This window comes from Pipistrellus kuhlii, unplaced genomic scaffold, assembly GCF_014108245.1.
Source record: "Pipistrellus kuhlii isolate mPipKuh1 unplaced genomic scaffold, mPipKuh1.p scaffold_m20_p_24, whole genome shotgun sequence".
Lineage (NCBI taxonomy): Eukaryota > Metazoa > Chordata > Mammalia > Chiroptera > Vespertilionidae > Pipistrellus > Pipistrellus kuhlii.
The window spans coordinates 11483976-11505499 of record NW_023425523.1 but is presented as its reverse complement, the minus strand read 5'-3'; the positions used below and the strand labels follow the sequence as shown (position 1 = coordinate 11505499).

Sequence of the window (21524 nt, the reverse complement as noted above, 5' to 3'; positions counted from 1 at the left end):
ATTAATTTTTTTAATTATATTTTTTTATTGATTTTTCACAGAAAGGAAGGGAGAGGGATAGATAGCTAGAAACGTCGATGAGAGAGAAGCATCAACCAGCTGCCTCCTGCACATATCCTACTGGGGATATGCCTGCAACCAATGTACATGCCCTTGACCAGAATCGAACCTGGGACCCTTCAGTCCACAGACCGACGCTCTATCCACTGAGCCAAACCGGTTTCGGCTCATCCCTTTGATTACTTACTACTGTCTGTCAGGATGAAGTATATCATGAGTATTAATGAATTGCATACTTGGTAGTAGTCTATTTGGGGCAAATACCCATTTCCACAAAGCACTTAATTTAAACCCACCATATGTTTATATGCTGCTTTACAAACCCAAAAGAAATTGAGGCTTTGATATGGCAGTTGTACGACCAAGGTCACACACAAAAATATTAACTGGCGGAGTCCAAGGACTGTTGTTCTCTGCAACATAGTTGCTTCCAGTAGCTTTGAGAAGGTTCTGCAAGTCCACTTCAGGCACCCTCAGATAATTCTCCATTCTTTATATTGTAGATAATAAGTGAATGCCCTTCACAACTAAACTGAAGCCAGGACTTTAACCTATAAAGTGCTGCTGCCTGCAGGCACATGTTAAATTTCTATTGTACTTCTCTTTTGGGTCTATATTTAAATAAAGGATCATTTACCCCTTTTCCTGGGGCCATCTTCAGGGCAAGAACGAAAGTATTTGTGAGGCTTGTCCCTCAAAGGCATGCATGCAGCCTTACATTTTTTCCCCCTTTGATCTGGCTTTAACACCTTGGATTTTTATATATATATATATATATATATATATATATATATATATATATATATATATATATATATATATATATCAGAGAGGAATGGAGAGGAAGAGGGAGGTAGAAGCATCAATGATGAGAATCATTGATTGGCTGCCTCCTGAGCCCCCAGTGGAGCAGCAGCAGCCCTGACCAGTGACCTCCTGGTTTTAGGTCCAGGCTCAACCACTGAGCCACTTCCGCTGAGCTAACACCTTGGTTTGAAGAGGATAGTGAAATCAGGTGATTGAAAGATTCTCCGCCCGGTCCTTGGTCTCCACCATCTAGCAGTGGTTTCAAAGTATCTCGGTTTAAGAAAGGCATCTAGTGAAGGGAAGACAGACCTAAGGCCCTCTCCAACCTGGTGCAACGAGCTCCAGACAGTGTGCACTTTGGAGGACAACCGAATGTGGCCCAAGGACCTGTTTAAAGGCATTTCAGAACCTTGAGGGGAAAGTCTGTAAATGAAGGTTGTAAGGGCTGGAGGGGAAACATGACTCAGTAGATCAAAAATGAGGAACAGCCTATGCCTGAGTTGGGAAGAAACCACCTCACAGCTAAGCTACCATGCTTTCTCCTTTAGAAAGATTTTAGACATTATCGTACTTGAGCCTCTCAGACAACCCCGTTTTTTTTTACACGAGGAAAACCACTTAGGGCAGAATTTTGACTTGTCAGGTCACAAAGTAGAACAAACCCAGGGTTCTTCAAGTTGTTCTTAGTGGTTTCCCGCAGAAAGGCATAAATGCCTGAAGGCAGCGAGCCAGGGAGCGACCTTAGCTGCAGGGCTTGATCCGGCCTCCAGGTGGCTCTAGCTACGGGGGGTGGGGTGGGGAGCGGCCTAAGGCTCCAACCGGGCGGATACTCCGGCCACGCGCGGGCGAAAAACACGACCCATAAATCCGCAAAAGTAGCCGCAGCTGGCGCGAGGCCTTCCGTGGCCTCAGCGCGAGGTAGTGGGCGGGGCATGCGGTCCTGTTCGCCCTCCCATTGGTGCCCGGCGGTAACTGACAGGTATCTACAGCCAGTCCCAGCCGGAGGAACACCAGGCGTCGCGAGATGCCGCGCTTGCGCACGACGACCTCCGCGCTGGGCAGCCCTCAGGGACCAGCCGTGCTGACCCGGGACTCCAGCAGGACCGAGTCCTTTGCTGTTTTTTTGCAGCGTCCGTCCCCCTCATGCAACCTAGAGCCTTGAAATTCTCTTTAAGACAAGATTTCCTGAGGTGAAAGTTAAATCACTTATTTTTTTTTCTTGCTCCAAAAATAACCTTCCCCGCCCCTCGAGACAGGCTACGGAAAAGGCCCTCTTACCTCAGCCCAGAAGCGGGCTCCTCCTGCCCTCCCCAAGCCCGCCTACCCTTGGCCTTGGGTCTCCTGGGCCCGGGTGTCTCTCCACACCGCGTGTGTGTCTGTGTGTGACATTGAGCTTGGTGAGGGAGGTGCTGGCTAATCTTGAGGAAGCCTCCTGATTAACCCCGGTGGGACCGCAGCCATGCAATTACTCGGGAGGCCGAAGATTCAGGGCGAAGGCGCGAGGGAGCCGACCGATCCCCGCCCGCCCCGCCCCGCCCCGCCCCGCGCGTGAATGAGGCGGCGGTTCGGGGACTCGACTGTATTGGGGGGACACGGCTGTATTGGGGAGCGAGGGCTCCTACACGGTAGGAGGCACCTCCCAGGAGGTCCGAGGGTCAGTACACAACGAGCGTGGCCCCAGCCCCGACCGTCCGTCCGTCCGTCCGCCTGCGGCCCGCCCGGGGCCCAGTCCGGGGAGGAAGCCCAGGGGGCGAGTTAAGGCAGCTTGGCTGAGGGGGAAGTGGGGTGCCCGGCCCCTCCAAAAGGCTGGCTCACTGAGGGGCAAGCTTCCGGCTCCCACTCCTGAGGGGACCGAGGGGAAGACAGTCAATAAATAAGCCCGAGGCGGGCGGCGCGGGGCCGGAGGGAGAGGGTCCCCTGTCCTTGGAGACCGGCTTCCTTTACAAGTTGAAATGGCCGCCGCCGGGGACGGCCAGCGGGGCGGGGGGCGCGGCCAGGGGCAGCTTCGGGGGCGGCCGGGGCTTCGCCATGTCCACTCGCTTCAGGGTGCGGCCCCGGTAGCCCTCGGCGCGGCCCGGGTACAGGTGCCTCCCGGAGTACCGGGAAGGGCCGCCCGAGGGGACGCGCGTGAGCAGGGTGGGGGGCGCCCGGGGGGCGGAGAAGGGCAACCTGCGGCTGCCGCCCACCCCCAGGCGGGGGGCGGGGACCGGCCGGCCGGGGGGCCCCGGGCACTGCCCGTCGGGGGGCACGTCCAGCCGCAGCGGGGGGGCGCACTCCCGGGCCAGAAGGCCGGCGCCGGCCAGCAGGGCGGGGCGGGGCGGGGGCCGGGGCGGGCTCGAGGGGCAGCGCCCGCGGGGCCGGGGGGCCGGGCGGCTCCGCGCCCCTGCGGGCCGGCTGCGGGGCGTGCAGGTAGCGCAGCAGTTCCTCCAGGGTGGTCACCTCCACCGCCTGCCCCGGGCAGCCGCGCGGCGGCGGCCTCACCAGCACGCGGGGCGCGGAGCCACCGCCGCCGCCGGCCGCGCTCCCCCGCGCGGGGCCCGGGGCCTCGGTGGCGGCGTTGTTCCCGTTCCGGTTCCACTCCCAGGGGCCCCCGGAGCCGCGGAGGTGCTTGACGGGCAGCTCGGGCGTGGACTCCGGGGTGGGCAGGCAGGCCAGGTCCGGGGGGGAGCCGGCATCGGGAGGAGGCAGGAACGTGGTGTAGAGCTGGGGCGCCAGCGCGGGCTCTCCGTCCTTGGAGGGCGGCGGCGGCGGCTCTGGGCCCGGCCCGTGCAACCGGGCCAAGCTGCGGAGGGAGAGGGGGCGCGGGAGCCCCGGGGTCTCCATGTCCTTGCTCCGGTGTCGGTGGTGGGCGCGGCGACAAGCGCAGGAGACCAGAAGGCCGGAGACTAAGGCGCCCAGGGCGAAGGCTGCGGCCACACAGGCCAGGAGCAGCGGGATGGGGACAGAGCGGGAGGCTGAGGCTGCGGGGAGGTCGCTGCGCACGCCTGCCAATCAACAGGGAGGAGGGAGGCTTAGCGAAAGCAGGAGGGCTGGATGGCAAGTTGCAAAGTTTCATCACTCCTGCTGCTGTTCAGCTTCACTCCAACGCTTTTTTTGACCCTTCCCCACGCACACCACCCCTCAAACACAAGCTAGAATTTGGGTCTGGGGAGTCCCCATTCCCAGATCTGGCCCCAGAAGCCAAGACAAGAGCAACTGCCAAACTTGCCCCAGCAGAAGGAGGTGGGCTGGGATGCCCACCTTTGGGGAGGGGAGGCTCCAAACAGGCATTAGTGAGCACCAAACACAGGCCGGTAAAGGGCTTAGAATTCTTCAAGAACCAGCAGCCCGCACGTCACTCCTGTCCCTCCCAGCCGGCCCCCTTACCCTGAGTGTGAGCTCCAAGAGTGGAAGACTGGGGCCGGGGGTGGGCTTCACTGGGGGGGCTGGGGGTCTCAGGGGAAGGGCCAGGACCCAGAAGCACTGGTGACAGAGACCAGGTCAGAGCCGGTGAGGCTCCTGCTCTCCACCTCTGACACCCATTGAGCAGTGCTCTCCCTCCCACCCCCACCCCCATTGGAACCCAAAGGCCCAGAACCCCAGTCTCTGTTTTCCTTTGGCTGAGGGGAAGGGCTCACCATGCAGGACATTCATTTGTGTGTTCAAAACTATTAAGCACCACCGAGCTATTTGCTGAGGGTTTGGAAGATGCTAACTCTGTCCTATGACTCGGGGTGTCCAGGGTGCTGGTCTGCTGCTGCCATGGGCACAGACGTGAATGAGTGTGGGATGAGTGAGGGAAGTGAAGTTGGGACAAGACTCACCATAAGCAGAGTTCCCTGTGCCAGACTGACTCCCGATAGCTCCGTCTGCGAAGGGACAGGGGGCAGAGATGGGAGCAGGGGGAAGCTTCATGAATAGGGATGACTGTGCCACAGAAGGGGAGAAAGACAAAAGCCATGTCTGCACAGTAACTGTGGCCCTCAGAGCCATGTGCAACCATGGCTGGAGCTGCAGCCTCCCCTTCTGTTTACCTTGGCAGTCATCATGCTCCATGGATTCCTGGTTCCCAGCTGGATCCACATCAGTCCTAGGAGGACATGGAGATGACTCAGTGCAGTTACACATCTTGCACCCATCCCCCACCCTGGGCCTCAGCTTCCTGTCTTATGGTGTGGAACTTTCTCCGTAGGAGATCCAGGAACCCCTCACTTACCCATGAGGTCCCCTGATGTCCACACAGCCTCTGGAGCTATGCCATCCACAGTATGGGTCCCGAGAAGCCAAACAGCTCCTAGGGAAAACTGAGTCATGTGAGGCTGGGACCTTTCCATTCTAATCACATTCCATTCACCTGCCTCTTCTCTGTCACCCTGGCCTACAGAAGGCTTTTAGCCCAATATTCCCATCCTATCCAGCCCAAAGCCTGTTCCAGACCCTAGTTACTGTGTTCCCGCAGAATGCTTGAGGCATCTCCCCACCTGCCACCCCCTATATTTCCCCCAATGCCTGCATTCCAGAGTTTCTGCTGGCCCAGGGAGCCCATCCAGGCAGGGCTCAGCCTCAGGCCCCTCTCACCTGCGACAGGCCCCATGCCGGGCACACCGGCTGAGAGGGAGGTAGATGATGCAGCCAGAAAAAGCCACAAAGAGCCGGTGACCTTCAGTGTCCAGCTCCAGTCCTATCACCTGCTGTGCTGTTTGGGCCGCCCGCTTCCCAGTGCACCTAGGGTGAGGCCAGAAGGAATCAAAGAAGGGGAAGGCCTGGTGAGGTTCTTTTCCCCCTGAAGGTGGTGAGAGGCACAAGCAACTAAGTATGGCTCATGGAGCCGATGTTCCTGAGTGCCCCCTGCCCCACCACACTGTCCAGCTTCTCACCAAGCCCATCTCTCTATGCCCTATAGAAGCCAATGCTGGAGCCCCTACCCCATCCCCACATCCCCATCTACCATCTCACATCCCATTCCTGTTCTGCAGGCGGCCCGCCAGTCAAAGGCCTATGTCCTCACCGGGAGGGGCTGTAGGCATTGATCTCTTCCAACAGGATGGGCTCCCGTCCTCCAGATGGTCCCCCTGGGGGCAGCACCTTCAGCACTGTTCCATCATTGGAGCCAAGGAACAGGACTGTGGTGTTACTATAGGGACCAGCCGTGCCATCCACAGCTACCTGGGTCAGTAGGGCCCTGGAGGAATAAGCCTTAGGTCAGGGCAACCCGGCTAGTGGAAGCTTGGTGCTTCAAGGACAGTCCATGTGTCCTGGTACCCACTCATGGGTCCTTCCCCAACCCAGGGTTTCCCTTCCCTTCCACTTTCATGGGCACTTCCTCCCACCACTGTGATTTACCTTGTGGGGTCAGAGAAGGAGAGTGACTGAGAAGGGAGGGCAGTGGGCAGTGTTTTTTTAGCCCCCATACCTGCTGGTGAGAGTAAGGAGAGGCTGGTGGGTGGCAGGTGGCACAGTGGGGTCCAGCAGTGGGTGAGCCTTGATGAAAGTCAGGACATCATCAGGGAGATCTCGAGAAGAGGGGAATAAGGCAGCTACACCCACTCCTGCACAGGATCCTGGCCTGGTGGGCAATGGGAAGGGACAGCCTTAGGGCAGGGAGCTGGGACTTAGGCTCTGCGCTCCCCACACACACACTGCTCCTAAACAGGATGGGTAGCCCTTGCTTCCCCTCCACACACTCACACTACTGCTTCCCTTCCCAGTCCCACTGCCAGCACACCACAGCCTCCTCCCAAGCACTGGACACCTTTTCCCTTTTCCTTACAACCTCATTTTGAGAGCAGACACTGCTTGACTCTGACCCACAAAACCCACCCCCATCCTGAGTACCTGGGGGTGGGGACCCTGTCCTCAGACACAGGGGTCCAGGCCCCATCCGAACTCCTCTGCTCCTTGAACTTGCCCTCAAACCCACGTTCAATATCATCCAGGTAGAAGGCACAGACTGCAGAGCCAGGGATGCTGAGGAAGCCAGAAAAGGACGCGGCAGAGATGTTAGAAGAGACAGCGCGGCTCCCCCCAGGTAAGACATGGCAGCTACCCTTCATGCGCCATATCGGGGGACAGCGCCTGAGAGGGTGGGGTGCCCCTGGCTGCCATGCTAGGAGAAGAAAGATGGGCAAAACTGGCTTCGAATGGAACATCCCCATCAGTAAACTTTGAAAGAGGAGCTTGGATGCTGGTTGGGCAGGGGACAGACGGGGCCACATTGGTTAGCCTAATACCAACCTATTGGTCTGGGTGCTGAAGACCCCAAAGAGAGCAGGGCGGCCATACAAGTTCACAGGCCCCGTCAAGGCCTGTAAGACGTCAAAATAGAAGGCAGCATCCCCAGGGACAGAGCAGTTGAGGCGAAGCTTCAGGAAGGATGTCCAATGGCGGTCCAAGGCCCGAGGTGAGCCGCCCATGTCACGCTTACACACACGGGCCACACGGGAGAACTGTACCTGAAGAGGAAAGTCGGGAACAAGGGGAGAACAGTGAGAGACAACCTCAGGGCCAGCGAGGTGAGAGGAATGCAGTGAGTTAGAGCACCAGGACACAAATGTTAGGGATGGAGCAGAGGAAGGGTATGCTGTACGAGGTCATTCTGGTTAAGGATGAGGGACACAGCAGGATATGGGGGCGGAGGGCTAGGGTTACTCCAACTTGGGGGCCCAGAGTCGAGGGCAGCAGTTCTCAACCTGTGGGTTGCGACCCCTTTGGGGGTCGAAGGACCCTTTCACAGAGGTCGCCTAAGACCATCGGAAAACACAGATATTTACGTTACAATTCATAACAGTAGCAAAATTACAGTTATGAAGTAGCAACGAAAATAATTTTATGGTTGGGGGTCACCACAACCTGGGGAACTGTATGAAAGGGTCGAGGCACTAGGAAGGTTGAGAACCACTGGTCTAGGGGATTGCATTATGGAGATCGGGGTCAGGAGCTGTCCCCTGACTCGGACTGCCTTCACAGGATCCAGCAGAACCCTCAGCTAACCACCCCAGGTGCCCACCACCTCCTTACCCTTCCCAGCCGGGTGTCCTCCACAGAGACCTCTCGGAAGAAGAAGTAGACATGGTCTCCATGCTCCAAGGCATGGACAAAGTGTGGCTCTGAGGGGGGTGACAGGACAGGGTATGGAAGAGTATCGGTACCTGCTCAGAAACTCCTGGCCCCACACAGCCTCTCCCCTCTGCACACATGGACACTGCCTGCTCCCTGCCAGTCCTCCCCAGGCACCTCCTCCCCAAGAGCAGCCTCCCGCCCCCAGGCCCGCCCTGACCTCGGAGCCACTTGGAGTCGTACTTGGCTGAGCGGAGTGGGGGCTGAGGGCCAAGGCTTCTGTAAACTACAGCATCACTGGCCTGGAAATCCGCAGCTGTGGCCGAATACAGGCTGCCCTCTGGAGGGAAGGGGGGGGTGGAGTCAGGGGATCTGCTTTCTGGCTCTTCTTGGGCCTCCTACACCCCTCCCTCAGTCTGACTCTGGCCTCTAGCTCAGCTCTCCATTCAGGAGCATGAAGGAAGGCCAAATTGGGAGAAGGGCTTCAGCCACATGCCTGCTTCTCAGTGCCCAGGTGCTCACCTGCAAAGACAGCTACGTTGGACTGTGTGGCATCAAAGGGGCATCGAGCCTGCCCACTCAGCTCTTCACCCTCCTGCTGCAGCGAAGTTATCTGGAAACAGAGGGAACAGGTTCTTGGAACCCTTGGGGTCTTAGAGTCAGGCTGCATAGCCTACTTCCTCATGTCCCCTTGCTTCCTTCCCTGACCCCTTCTGGACTGGACCCCTGAACCGTGAGCACTCCCATTCCCCCACCCCCACTGGTCTGTCCGCAACAAACTGTCCACTTGAGTTTTCCTCCCCTACCCATCCTGACCCCCGCACTCTCGCCTTTGTACCCCATAGCTGCGGCACACGGGGCTGAATGAGTTCGTTCCACAAGCAAGGAGTGTCTGCGAGTCCCAGGGAACGAGAACACGAATGTAGTTGTAGCACTCGTCCTAGAGAACACAAAACTCTACGTCAGTGACAGGGTCGCTGGGACTAGGGTGTGTGTGTGTGTGTGTGTGTGTGTGTGTTACAGGAAGTAAGTCCATGCCCCTTGAACAGTCAGAACAATGTGGGGTAAAGTTGCAGCTAAGCTGTTCACCAGCCCTGTGGCCTTGAGCAAGTCCGTTAGCAGAGCCTCACTTTTCTTTTTTGTGAAGCATGTGAGAGAAGCTAAAAACCATTAATTCTCTTTCCTGCACATTTTCCTCTGGGTCCTGAGATGAGAGGAGTGGGTAGGAAATTGGGCACAGGACAAGACTGCTTGGACAGAGGCTGGAGGCAGGGTAATCTCCTCCCCTCAACATTCTCCTTCCACTCCTCACCGTCAGCTTCCCCCGCACAGCGCAGTTCTTCATGTCTTGGCTCCTCCATGTTAGATACTAAGGGAGAAGTGGGAGAGGGAAAATTATGGGGCAACCTGGACCCCACCTTTTGGATTTTTTTTCCCACCTCCTTGACTCCCATTTAGACCTTCCCCAGCCTCATCTCTGAGTGCACCTCCTCCCAACCAGCCCCTCACCTTGTTGGGCACCAGTCCCTCCCCTTCTTCTTGAGCTTGTAGATCGAAGGAGAAAACATGATCCCTGAGGAGACAGGCAAAGAGGGATCAGAGACAGGCCAAGGCACCCACCTGAGCTTCTTAGTCCTACCCTTGTCCACTGCTCAGGGACAAGCAGTGCGGACCTCTGCTCTCTACCCTCCCCTTCCTCCATGCCTTGGCATTTGTGTTCTGGGTCCCAGCATGTCCATGTCCCAGGAGATTGTGTGTCAGCCCCACAACCGTGCCGCTGCTAGTTTACCGGGCAGCCACTAGCAAGGTCCGGTTCAAAGTTAGGAATTTCTGGAAGTCCAGCCCAAGTTCTGCAACCACAGCATCTTCCTCCAGGCCCCGGAACCAGGATAATGGGGAAGTACCTGGAAGGCACAGAGGTGGTGCTGAGAGCCAGCCAAGAGCCACACACTCCCTCAATAGCCTCTCCAACCAGAGGAAGCACAGCCATGGGCACAGTGGATATGTGAGATGAGTTGTGAGGTATTAATTAAGTAACCTATTAAGAAAAATAATACCAGCTAACTGAGCACTTAACCTCTCCCAAGCTCTGTGCTACAACTACATTGTCACAATACAACAACCCTATGAGGTCGGTACTAGTGGTGGTCCCATTTTACAGATTAGCAGCTTGAGGCTTACAGCCATTACAGAATTTGCATAGCTCATTTAGCCTGGAAGCAGCAGGTACCTGGATTCAGCTGTCGGACTCCAGAGCAGAGCCCAGTCCCCTCTTGGTGCTGCCTTAGGGCTAGTGATTCTCTTTTGTGCCCACAATGTACACTGTCCATTCTGGAGCTTTTACTCACCTCATTTCTCCCAGCCCTCTCTTTGCACCCTCCTCTCAAGGCCATTCACAGGCCACCTCAGCCCTCCAAGGTTTCTACCTCAGCTAACCAACCAGCACCCACCTGGCCTGAGCATGGAAACCAGTCATCAGTACTCAAAGGGAGTCTAGAGTGTAGGGGTAGATGGTTGAACATTGCACAGTGCTGAGAACTTCATCTGGCACAGATAAGTGGTTGCTATCTTATCTATCCCCTACTCCCAATAATCCGAGTGCAGTTCCTTCATCCTTAAAATTACTCTAAATCCTACATATTAACAGGAACCTGAAAATAGATAAAATTCTCAGAAAAAGTGGGTTTATGGTTTCCCTCACTGTAGGACATGAGCTTAGTAATAGTGTTGGTACAAGTGGTGGAGAGGGGCGTGAAAGGTGCTGGGAACCACTGAACTAGTCCCCACCCTTCCTTTTGTAGCTAATGATAATGGTAAACACATAGAAAGCATTCACTTTGTGCCAGACAGCCCTTGCCCTTTACATGCATTACCTAATTTAATCCCTAAATAACTCTATGAGGTGGAATACTATTATCTGCACATGCAGGTGAGGAGTCTGAGGCAAAGAGAGGGTAAAGTACTAGACCAAAGTCACATAGCTAGTGAGCAACCTTGGCCTCGCTGAGAGTCATGTTCTTAACCACCATACGATGCTGCCTCAAAGTTAAGAAAGTTGGCCCAGGGATGAGAAGTGCTCCCCTTTGCCGGTCAGGCTCTGAGCTCCATTGAGGCTGGGAGCCTTCCTGCACCTTGCCTCCCACACATAGGTCTCAAGTGTTTAATTTTTTTTATTTTTTATTTTTTATTGAGTTCAGAGAGGAAGGGAGAGAGAAATAGAAACATCAATGATGAGAGAGAATCATGGATTGGCTGCCTTCTGCACGCCCCACACTGGGGATCTAGTCTGCAGCCTGGGCCTATGGCTTGACTGGGAATCAAACTATAATCTCCAGGTTCACAGGTCAACACTCAACCACTGAGCTATGCCGGCCGGGCCTCAATGTCTAATTTCTTTTTTTTTTTTTTTAATATATATATTTTATTGATTTTTCACAGAGAGGAAGAGGGACAGAGAGTTAGAAACATCGATGAGAGAGAATCATCGATCAGCTGCCTTTTGCACACCATTTACTGGGGATGTGCAACCAAGGTACATGCCCTTGACCGGAATCGAACCTGGGACCTTTCAGTCCGCAGGCCGACGCTCTATCCACTGAGCCAAACCAGTTTCGGCTCAATGTCTAATTTCTAAGCTCACACCCCAAGAATGTGGTACTGGGCACTCACCTTGCAGGTCAGAGATCAGCAGAGGGAGGGGATCCCGGGGAAAGGTGGCCTGGGTGTGGGGAAGTGAGAGCAGCAGCAGCAGCAGCAGTAGCAGCAAGGGCATGAAGTAGGGGGCACGGAGCATCCTGTGCAGGGCAGCTCAGGCCCCAGGGGGTGCCCCCTCACCCATATGCTGGCCCTGAAAGAGGACACACAGAAGTGGGGGGAGGGGCCAAATTATCTCCACCCTTGAAGCAGGCAGGCTCCTCCCCTGGTGTATCCCCAGAAGACCCTAGCCTAGGGCATGGGGAAAAGAACTTTCTCTCTGGCACTGCTGTAGTCCAACCAACTGTCACTGTCACTCAAGGCCCTACCCTCCAACTGGCCCAGACTGGCTGGTGTGAGGCCTGCCTGCATGACCCCAGGTAAGGACAGGACACACCTGCTCCCCTTCCCAGCCTTCTCACTCAGCCTATCCTCCCCTTTCCAGACTGGGCCTGGGACATTCAATAGGTGACACCTCCTGGCCCCCCTCTTGCTAACCCCTTCTCAGCTATAATTAGACACGAAGCCTTAAAATTATAAATAGTGACTCCTTGGCACTGGGAGGAGGCAGTCTGACTCCCCCTACATTTCAGACCCCCAGGGCACCGTGGAAGCACCACAGGCACTGAGCCCAGGCAGAGGCAGCTGTGAGATAGCCACTGTCCTCTTTAGGGTTGAGGAAGAACACAGTTGGGGAAGGCAGCCTAAGGGTCATTGTCCTGGTCTAAACTCATGCTTCAGGGGCCCTCCCCATTGCTAGGGAGAAGCTGGGGGGAGAGGGGGGAGGGGTAGGGGGGGAGGGGAGTTGCTGCTGTCTTCGCCAAAAATGAATCTGCATCAAAGCCAGATCTGAGGCTAAATTTAGCTCTGGCTGCAGCTGTCTGCCCGACCACTGTGCCCCTTCCCAGCCTCTCTATCCCCCTGCTCCCTCCCCGGCTCCTAAGAACCAGTGCTTCTATATACTTAATGGGGGGAGGGGGAAGTGCAGGCCCACCCCCTATGAGGAGCCAGGGAGAGAAGGGGCTACACTGGTGAGGAGTAATGGCTGCATATGTCCCTCTTTCTCTTCTTCCCTCTTCGGGCTACCTCGAAATGGAAATATAAATAATTCAATGACAGGCAGGCAATCATAGTCCAGGAAAAGAAGGGCAGGGTGGGAGGGATGGTGAGACAACCCTCCTTCCTACCCATCAGCCTCCCCCCTCTGGCTGGGACCCACAGTGGGAGGTGTACACCAACTCCCTGCCTTGCCCTGAAATTGAAGGGTCTGAGCAGGTCCCAGCAATCAGGTCAGAAAGGGTGAGAATCCTTTCTTTTAGTGAACAGACAGCTACCTTTTACCAGTCCTCGGTTGCCCATCCTGCCAAGCCCCCTAGAGAAGAGACCCTGGGCTTCCAAGCCCAGCCCATTCCATCTCCCCAACAATTCCACTCTTGAAGCCAGGACCCAAGTGTACCCACCCCCACTCCAGCGTCACTGATGGGGAGACTGACGTCAGATGGGGTCTCAAGAGAGCTAGAGGAGGGGAAGGGGAGGTAATACCTAACGATGACCCCCCCTCCCCGGAGGCAGAGCAGTCAGCTAGCTAACAACCCTCTGGCGCTACAAAGCCAAGCCTCCCTCTCCCTCACTTCCACCACGTTTCTGGATGCTGGGACTCCCAGGGGAAGAGGAGGGACACAGATTGTCTCCTATCCTTCTCCTCCTGCCACCGCCCCCCCCCCCAAGTTGCCCTGGGCAACGAGTATCTTCACCCAGGAAACAACTTTGATCTGTGGCAAGTGGGGAGAACATCCAGACTCACTCCCTGCTCCCAGGCCATGCCAGCTTCTATCCCCGCCCTCAGGATCTGCTGCCCTTTCCTTACCTGGGTGATGACTGCTGTTGGGGTTTGAGGATTGAAGACCTTTGACCTGATGGAAGGAGGGACACAGGAGGGAATAGACCATTACTACACCTCCTTACCACATCCCTTAAAAGTAAATGTGAATATTCAGAAGCCCAGTGAGACTAGGATAGAGATGTGCCGTGTGTGTGTGTGTGTGTGTGTGTGTGTGTGTGTGTGTGTGTGTTGACATTGAGCTCGGTTAGGAAGGTGCTGGCTGCTTCATGCCAAGAGATGTGAGGGCAGGGGCTGGGGCTGGCTCTTAGCCAGAAACTGCTGAAACTGCAGGACCAGACTTGGAAAAGAGGTAACTGGGAGAGTTTGTTGGGCATGATGACCACTCCCACGTTAAAACCCTCAGAATCCAGCAGCTTTCTTAGCAAAAGCGCCCTAGCTGGGGACAATAGAGGCTAATTTGCATCTCATTTACATGCTCTTCATTTCTAGGCAAAATGTTGATATCAGTCATCCCTGGCCCTTTCCTTCTTCCTGAGTGAGCAGGCCTTGCCTCCCTCTCACCCAATCTCCTTCCACCCCATCCTCCACCTAGGTCCAGCCTCTAAAAACACTTGGTTGGCCTTTGCATGGGCCCCTAGTAGACTTAACTATGATATAGCTTTAAGAGGGCTTTCCTTAGCTGTTTTGGGGGAGCAGCATCTGAGCAGCCTGGGGACAGGCTTATCCTGCTGGGACCAATCCCAGCTGCTGCATACCCCCTCTGAAACAAACAGGGGAGGCCTGCCCGCCTTTTCTCCCCCTCCCCTTCCCTTGCTGGAAAGAGGAAACAGCCTTTCTCTCCGCTCCTGGCTCCGAAGCCACCTCTGGGGAGTGGTGGAGGTCAAAACCAGAGTCTAGCGGGGGCTGGGGACGCGATGCAGAAGGGGAGACCGGGCTGGGGACAATAGCAGGAAGCCCTCCGGCTGGTCGCCCGCCCCAGTCCACCTTCCTCTGGGGGAGAGGGGGCGCGCTGAGGAGCCTCTTGGAACAGACGCGTTCGCACCTCCAAGACATTTCCCCCACCTTTAGCTCTCAACCCCCAGCTCACACCTACCCTCCCTTCCACCCAGCCCCCAACAAGGATAGTCCAGGTGTCTGTAGCCTCGCATCGGGTGGGCCCGGGGCCAGGGGCTCGACGTGTCTCCCCCTCACTGGATCCGAGGCTCCGAGAGGGGCGGGTAGCAGAGTCTGGGCCGGGACCGGGTCCCAGAGCCACGTTAGCGGGAGGAGGGGCTGGAGGGGCCTGCAAGCGCAGACCAAGTAGGGATGGAAGCGGGGGGAGGGGGGGGGATGTGGGGAGGGGGGGCAGAGGCGGGTCTCCGAGGCCAGGGAAACAGTGTCAGAGGCTGGGAACCGACGAGGGCGGGTCCGAGGCCAGCGCCGACCCGGGTCGCCAGCTCGTCTCTCCTCCTCGGGAGACCTAGGTCTAACAAAGCCCTGGACAGAGAGGGGTGCTCGAAGGAGATGGACTCTGGGACTGATGTTTCTTGAGGACCCCATTCCCTGACACTGTGCCGGAGCCAACCCCTTGGGAGGTGCAAGCCCAAGGACAGAGGTGCAGCCGTGACACCAAAGTCCGAAACGACGCGCCCTCCCCTTCCCATCCTCGCAGGGGCATCAAGAGGATCTGGTTTTATGAGGGTCTCGGAGCCTTAGTTTCCCCGATGGGGCGGCAGGGACCAGGTTTTCCACCCTCCGCACAGTGCGCGCCTCAAATCATCCATCTTCGCGCTCCCCAATTCAGGAGACAAGACTCAGAGAAGCTCGGTCGGCAGAGGCGCCCAGACCCCGCGCCTACAGCACAGTCACGCGCTCGGCTACAGCCCCCTCGGCGCACCCCAACTCCATCGACCCTCCCCACCAGCCAGGCACACCGCGCGCGGGCATCTCCCCGGCCCCTCGCACTTAGGAATCTTGGCTCCAGCCTGCCGCGCCCAGTCCTCCCCGCCTCCCTGCAGCCCTGCCCCAGCTCCGGGTACTTGCTCCGAGATCCGAGCTAGCGGGATCGAGAGGGCAGCGGGCGGGCAGCGGCCCCGCACCGCGACGACTTCGCAATCCGTGGTTGGGCTCTGGCGACGGGTGATGAGCGGACGAGTTGGATGGAGCTTGAATCTGGGTTCCCGGGCGCTGTCCAGACCCGCAAGCCCAGTCGCAGCCCCCAATCCCGCCGCGGGTCCGCGGAGGAAAACAATGCGACCGCCGGGAGGTCTGGGCCGGGCCCCAGCAGCCCCTCCCGCCTCCCGGTCGGACCCGCCTCCGGCCCGCCTCGAGGTCGCCGCAACTAATCCGGCTCTCGCAGGCTGGCTAGACCCCGCCTCCTCGACGCCTTTCCACCAATAGTCCTCGGGGGCGGGGCGCCTGGAGCACCGCCCACTGAGAGGCCAGGCCGGGAGCTGAGCTAGAGACCAAAGCCAAGCTCCAGCTGAAGAGACCCCGGACTACTGCTGAGAGCCTGACAGAGGAGGGGGTCACACGTTTTAACACGGAGAGGCCCTGGAAAGAAAGAGCAGCTGGGAGGAGACAGGAAACTCAAGGACCTCAGCTGGGCTAGGCTGTCATAGCCGGCGGGACCCTCCCTCCCCTCCTTTCCTCTACAATGGCTTTGGCTACTCTGCTCCCTGGGGAGTCTCCCGCCGCCCACTCTGCCCCCAACTTTCTGTTCGTCTTCTCTGGCCTTTTTACCTCAACCCTTTTATTTTTCCCCATGTGCCTCCTCTGGTTCCCCCTGACCTCAATAAGAGAGGCCTGCCTGCACTAAAGGCTTGAGGCCTGGAAAAGGAAGGAGGTCTTCCTAGTCCCCATCATCTCCTCCCCTCCCACCTCTACTGCCACAGCAGGACTAGATTGGGCAACTACTATTAAGCCAGGACCTAAGGAGCCAGGATACCAGAGTGGCTGGTAGTCAGGCTACTAGTTGATGGAAGGAAACAGATGAGTCAGGCTAAAGCCAAAAGGGAGATATGGAGATCAGGACAAACTGACTCAGAGAATCAGAGGGAAAGTAGCCAGCTGTCCCAATTCCACATAGCCTCACTGTCCCCAAATACAGGGCTAGTTATGTTCCATCTTCCCTCAGAACCCTGGACGCCCTCCACACAGCAAAACTGAAAATTGCTCCTTCCCCATCTCCACCTTCCATAAAGATCCTTTGATTCTGGCCCTGGCTGGGATGCTCTAACCAGAGCATCCTCCTGGTATGCCTAGGCTGTGGGTTTGATTTCCCGTTGGGGAACATACATGAATCAACCAATGACCCTAGCCGGTTTGGGTCAGTGGATAGAGTATTGGCCTGCAGACTAAAGGGTCCCAGGTTCAATTCAGGCCAAGGGCACATGCCCAGGTTGCGGACTTGATCCCAGTGGGGGATATGCAAAAGGCAACCGATCAGTGATTCTCATCATTGATCTCTCTCGCGTTCTCTCTCTCTGATATTAAAAATATATTTAAATATATATATTTTAAACAAGAATCAACCAATGAATGCAAAAATAAGTGGAGCAACAAATTGATGTCTCTCTCCTTCTCTCTCTCTCCCCATTTCCTCTCTTTCTCTGTTTAAAATTAAATAAATAAACAAACAAACGACCCTTTGATTCTGGGACTGTCAGTGGGAAGGAAGAATAGGCTACTTCAGACAGCACTGATTGGCTTCCACCTTGGTATTGCCTGCTAAGATTATCCCCTGCGTGGGGGCCGGGACACAAGACAAACGTTCTCAAAATTCCCAGGATAGTGGGTAGCCTGGGAGACATTGGCATTCTTGTGTAGTTTTATCTGAATGAGCACATCCTTCCTCCACGCCCCCACATCCTCTTCCCTGGACTGAAGGAGAGAAGAGTTTGCTACATCTAGCCAGTCTTTACTGGACTGAAATCAGGGTGCAAAGCATCACCAACTGGGCTGAACCCCACCATGAAGTTACAAGAGACATAAACATACATACACTCACACCCACACACAACACAGAAACAGAGACACAGATGGAAGGCCAGGTAAACCAGTGAGATAAACAGAATCAGAAATAATGGAAAAATACATATGCAAGGTTAAATGCCAAGGGTCTTGGGTCTAAGGCAATTCAGTGGCCAGTGGAGCTGTTTTAAAGCCTGGAAAGAGGTTTTGGGGAAAAGACACATCAAAATATAGAGGTTGAGCCCTAATCAGTCTGGCTCAGTGGATAGAGTGTCCACCTGAGAACTGAAGGGTCCCAGGTTCAATTCTGGTCAAAAGCATGTACCTTGGTTGCAGGCACATCCCCAATGGGGAGTGTGCAGGAGGCAGCTGATGGATGTTTCTAACTCTCTATCTCTCACTCTTCCTCTCTGTAAAAAATCAATAAAATATAATTTTTTTAAAAATTGAAAAAAATAGAGAGGTTGAAATCTCCCCAGATTCCAGCACAGGGCTTAAGTACTCAAATATGTGCTCATTAAGTAGATTAATGAATGGGACCAAGGTGTAACTCATTTAAAGTTTTATAGCCCAACTAAAATTTCAATTCAATCCAATAATATGAAGTACTTAGTTCAGGTACAATTCATCTTAGGATGTGGTCCTGGTCTTTAAGAAAATGGTCATCTATTTGAATTAAAACAAGACTTACCAACCTGGTCAGTGGTGCTCAGTGGTTAGTGTCATTCTCAGGTTTGATTCCCAGTCAAGGGCATGTACCTGGGTTGCAGGTTCAATCCCCAGCTCTGGTCAGGGCACATGCAGAAGGCAACTAATCAATGTCTCTCTCACACATGGATGTTCCTCTCTCTCTCTCTCTCTCTCTTTCTCCCTCTCTCTCTCTCTCCTCCCCCAACCCCTTCTCCCTTCCATTCTCTCTGAAAAGCAATGGGGAAAAATATCCTCCAGCCCTGACCGGTTTAGCTCAGTGGATAGAGTGTCAGCCTTCAGACTCAAGGGTCACAGGTTTGATTATAGTCAAGGGCATGTACCTTGGTTGTGGGGGATGTGCAGGAGGCAGCTGATCAATGTTTCTCTCTCATTGATGCTTCTAGCTCTCTATCCCTCTCCCTTCCTCTGTAAAAAATTTAATAAAATATATTTTTAAAAAATATCCTCCAGTGAGGATTAACAATAACAATAATACAAACAAAACTTACAGTAAGCCTGGCTGGCATGGCTCAGTGATTGAGTATCGACCTATGAACCAGGAGGTCACGGTTCAATTCCTGGTCAGGACACCCCGGGTTGTGGGCTCAATCCCCAGTGTGGGGTGTGCAAGAGGCAGCCAATCAATGGTTCTCATTATTAATGTTTCTATCTCTCCCTCTTCTTGCCTCTCTGAAATCAATAAAAATGTATTTTTTTAAAAAAAGACTTACATGTACTAAATGAATAAAAAAAAGCAATACCAAGTCTTAAAAAAAATACCCAAAAGTTGCACTGAATATAATTCCTAAATTAAAGAAAAGATACCGTATTTTTCGGACCATAAGACGCTCCGGACCATAAGACGCACCAGTTTTTAGAGAAGGGAAATGAAGAAAAAAAGATTCTGAAACAAATAGTGTCCTAAAATATTTTATGTGCATTAAAACCCAACATCACAGTCATAAACACATGTAATCAACCCTGTAAAGTAAACAGCAGCATTTAGAACCATTTTAGAGCCGGGCAAGCACACAGAGACCACACAGAGCCGGGCAAGTAAAAAAACTTTTTTTTTAAAGTATATGTGTAGGCTGTATTTGAACCATAAGACGCAGGGACTTTTTCCCCCCACTTCTGGGGGGGGGAAAGTGCGTCTTATGGTCCAAAAAATACGGTAATAAATTTTTTTGTGTGATTGCCTACAGAGAAAGATGATGAATACATCTTGGGAAAACCTTGATGAGTGTTGAGTTGGTGCAAAAGGAAAGAGAAAATATTCCAAAGAGAAACATAAGCAAAAACTATTTGGTGAGCATAGAGCCTGAAGCATGGGTAGCAAAAAGGTCCTGTCTGACCGATGTGTAAAATACTATTTAGAAGTAGAGGAAAAGGGAAGAAAGAGAAAAATTATGGAAGGCTTGATATGCCAAGGTGAGTAGGTTAAAATAATTTGATAGGAATAAGATGTTATTTTAAGTTCTTGAATAAGGGTGTTTGTTACTTGTCAAAATGCTGTATTGTAGCAAGAAGACAGGGAGACTTTCTACCAAGAAGATAGGAAAGTTCAAGGATGAGGGGAGAGAGACAGTCAGACAAAGATGTTGCCATTGGAATAAAATGGGTGTATCTGAGAGTTATTTCAAAGTCTAAATGATGCTGTTCCTACTCCCTGGAGTCTTCTGGAGAAAATCACACAGTCCCATAGATTGACTCTTTAATAAATTCAGGATCTCGAAGCTTGGAAAATCACTGTCTCCCAGGCCCTACAACTAGTTATTTCTAAAACTACCTCTTTAAAAATACACATATATGTGTGTATATATTCTTATTGATTTCAGAGAGGAAGGGAGAGGGAGAGAGAGATAGAAACATCAATGATGAGAGAAAATCATTGATCAGTTGCTTCCTGCACACCCCTCACTGGTGATGGAGCCTACAACCTGGGCATCTGCCCTTGACTGGAATCGAACCTGAGATCCTTCAGTCCACAGGCCAACTATCTACTGAGCCAAACCAGATAGGGCAAACAACTGCCTCTTTTTTCAAGCAGATTTCCTCACCATCTCCTTGCTTATCTTAACAGAATCCACAGCCATCTTCAAATAAAACAGAATAAAATGAGAATTCCACCAACTTTTTGCCCTCTTTACATACATTTAGCTGTGTCCTCACATCTCTCCCATCCATAGATGTAACCATATTACATGTCTAAGGCTCACCTTTTCACTTTGCTATAAGCTCTGTGCACTTGGGAGCCAGCTATGTCTGTCTTGCTCACCATTCAGCACAGTGCCTGGCACAGAGCAGGTATTAATGATTAACTCTTTGGTTGAATAAATCTGTACTCTGTATCTCCTTCTCCTACTTAGGGTCTTTATGCCTCATGTCTTCAAATCCTTTGTCCTTCCTTCCTTTCTTCATTTTTAAATTCTCACCTGAGGACATGGTTGGGGGAGGGGGAGAGAGAGAGAGAGAGAGAGAGAGAGAGAGAGAGAGAGAGAGAGAGAAACATCAATGTGAGAGAGAAACATCAATTGGTTGCCTTTTGTACATGCCCCAACCAGGGATTGAATCCACAACCCAGATATGTGCCCTGACTGGTAATCGAACCAGCAACCTTTCAGTGCATAGGATGAAGCTCAACCAACTGAGCCACTGCAGCCCAGCTCCTTTCTTTTCTTTTAGCAATCCTTTTCTACTGACATTTTCCCCTCAAGTATCTCCCATAATTTAAAAACAAAAATCTAACAATTTCCTTGATTTTGTCTGTATTTAGCCATCAACTTCTTCTCCCCATCACAGGTAATCTTTTCTGTACTCATTTTCCCCTTCTCATCCACTTCTCAATCATTTTAGTTTTTGCCCAAATCAATCTACTGAGCCTGTTTTTATCAAGGCCACAATTGACCTCCTTGTCACAGGAAATTAACAGCTGTCTTTATTCTTTTGGCCTCATATGTCATTTGAACCTTTTAACCACACCTTCCTTCAAATGCTCTTCTTTTTTGGCTTCTGGATCCTTCTTTCTCTTGACAGAGAATAGGGACTTAATAAAAAATATATATATATAATGAATGGCTTCACTTCTATTAATATAGCCTCTTTCAGCCTTCTCTAACTTCTCCTTAAATGTTGGTGTTTCCTAGGGTCACATCCTTAGCCATCTCTTCTTGCTCTACACGTCTCATTCATTGGTCAAGATAATCCACACCAACAGTTTAATAACTTCTTATGTGCTGCTCACCATAAAATCTAGTTATTCGAGCTGGGTCTTTTGCCTAAGCTTTAAACTCACATATACAATTACTTACTGAATAGTTCCATTTGTACAATATTTTTCATAGGTATTTACCACTTAGTCTAAAGATATTTACCACTTATCTCTTATCTTTGTATCCCCAGCACTCAGTCATAATGCCTGACAAATAGTACTAATAAGTAGAGA

At 53.2% G+C, this 21524-nt stretch overlaps 1 protein-coding gene across 1 annotated transcript; it reads right to left on the bottom strand.

Annotated features, from left to right (window-relative positions):
- Positions 1-2280: 2280 nt before the first annotated feature.
- Positions 2281-15719, bottom strand: SEMA6C (semaphorin 6C). Its single transcript, XM_036452789.2, is given in 21 exon segments — positions 2281-3194; positions 3196-3851; positions 4234-4329; positions 4671-4715; positions 4881-4936; positions 5063-5140; positions 5425-5571; positions 5855-6028; positions 6260-6412; positions 6682-6813; positions 7081-7298; positions 7864-7952; positions 8123-8242; positions 8425-8515; positions 8741-8842; positions 9215-9271; positions 9412-9475; positions 9692-9806; positions 11572-11749; positions 13463-13508; positions 15461-15719. Coding segments are annotated over 19 exon segments (2904 nt in total). The 5' UTR covers positions 11696-11749; positions 13463-13508; positions 15461-15719; the 3' UTR covers positions 2281-2807.
- Positions 15720-21524: the final 5805 nt, after the last annotated feature.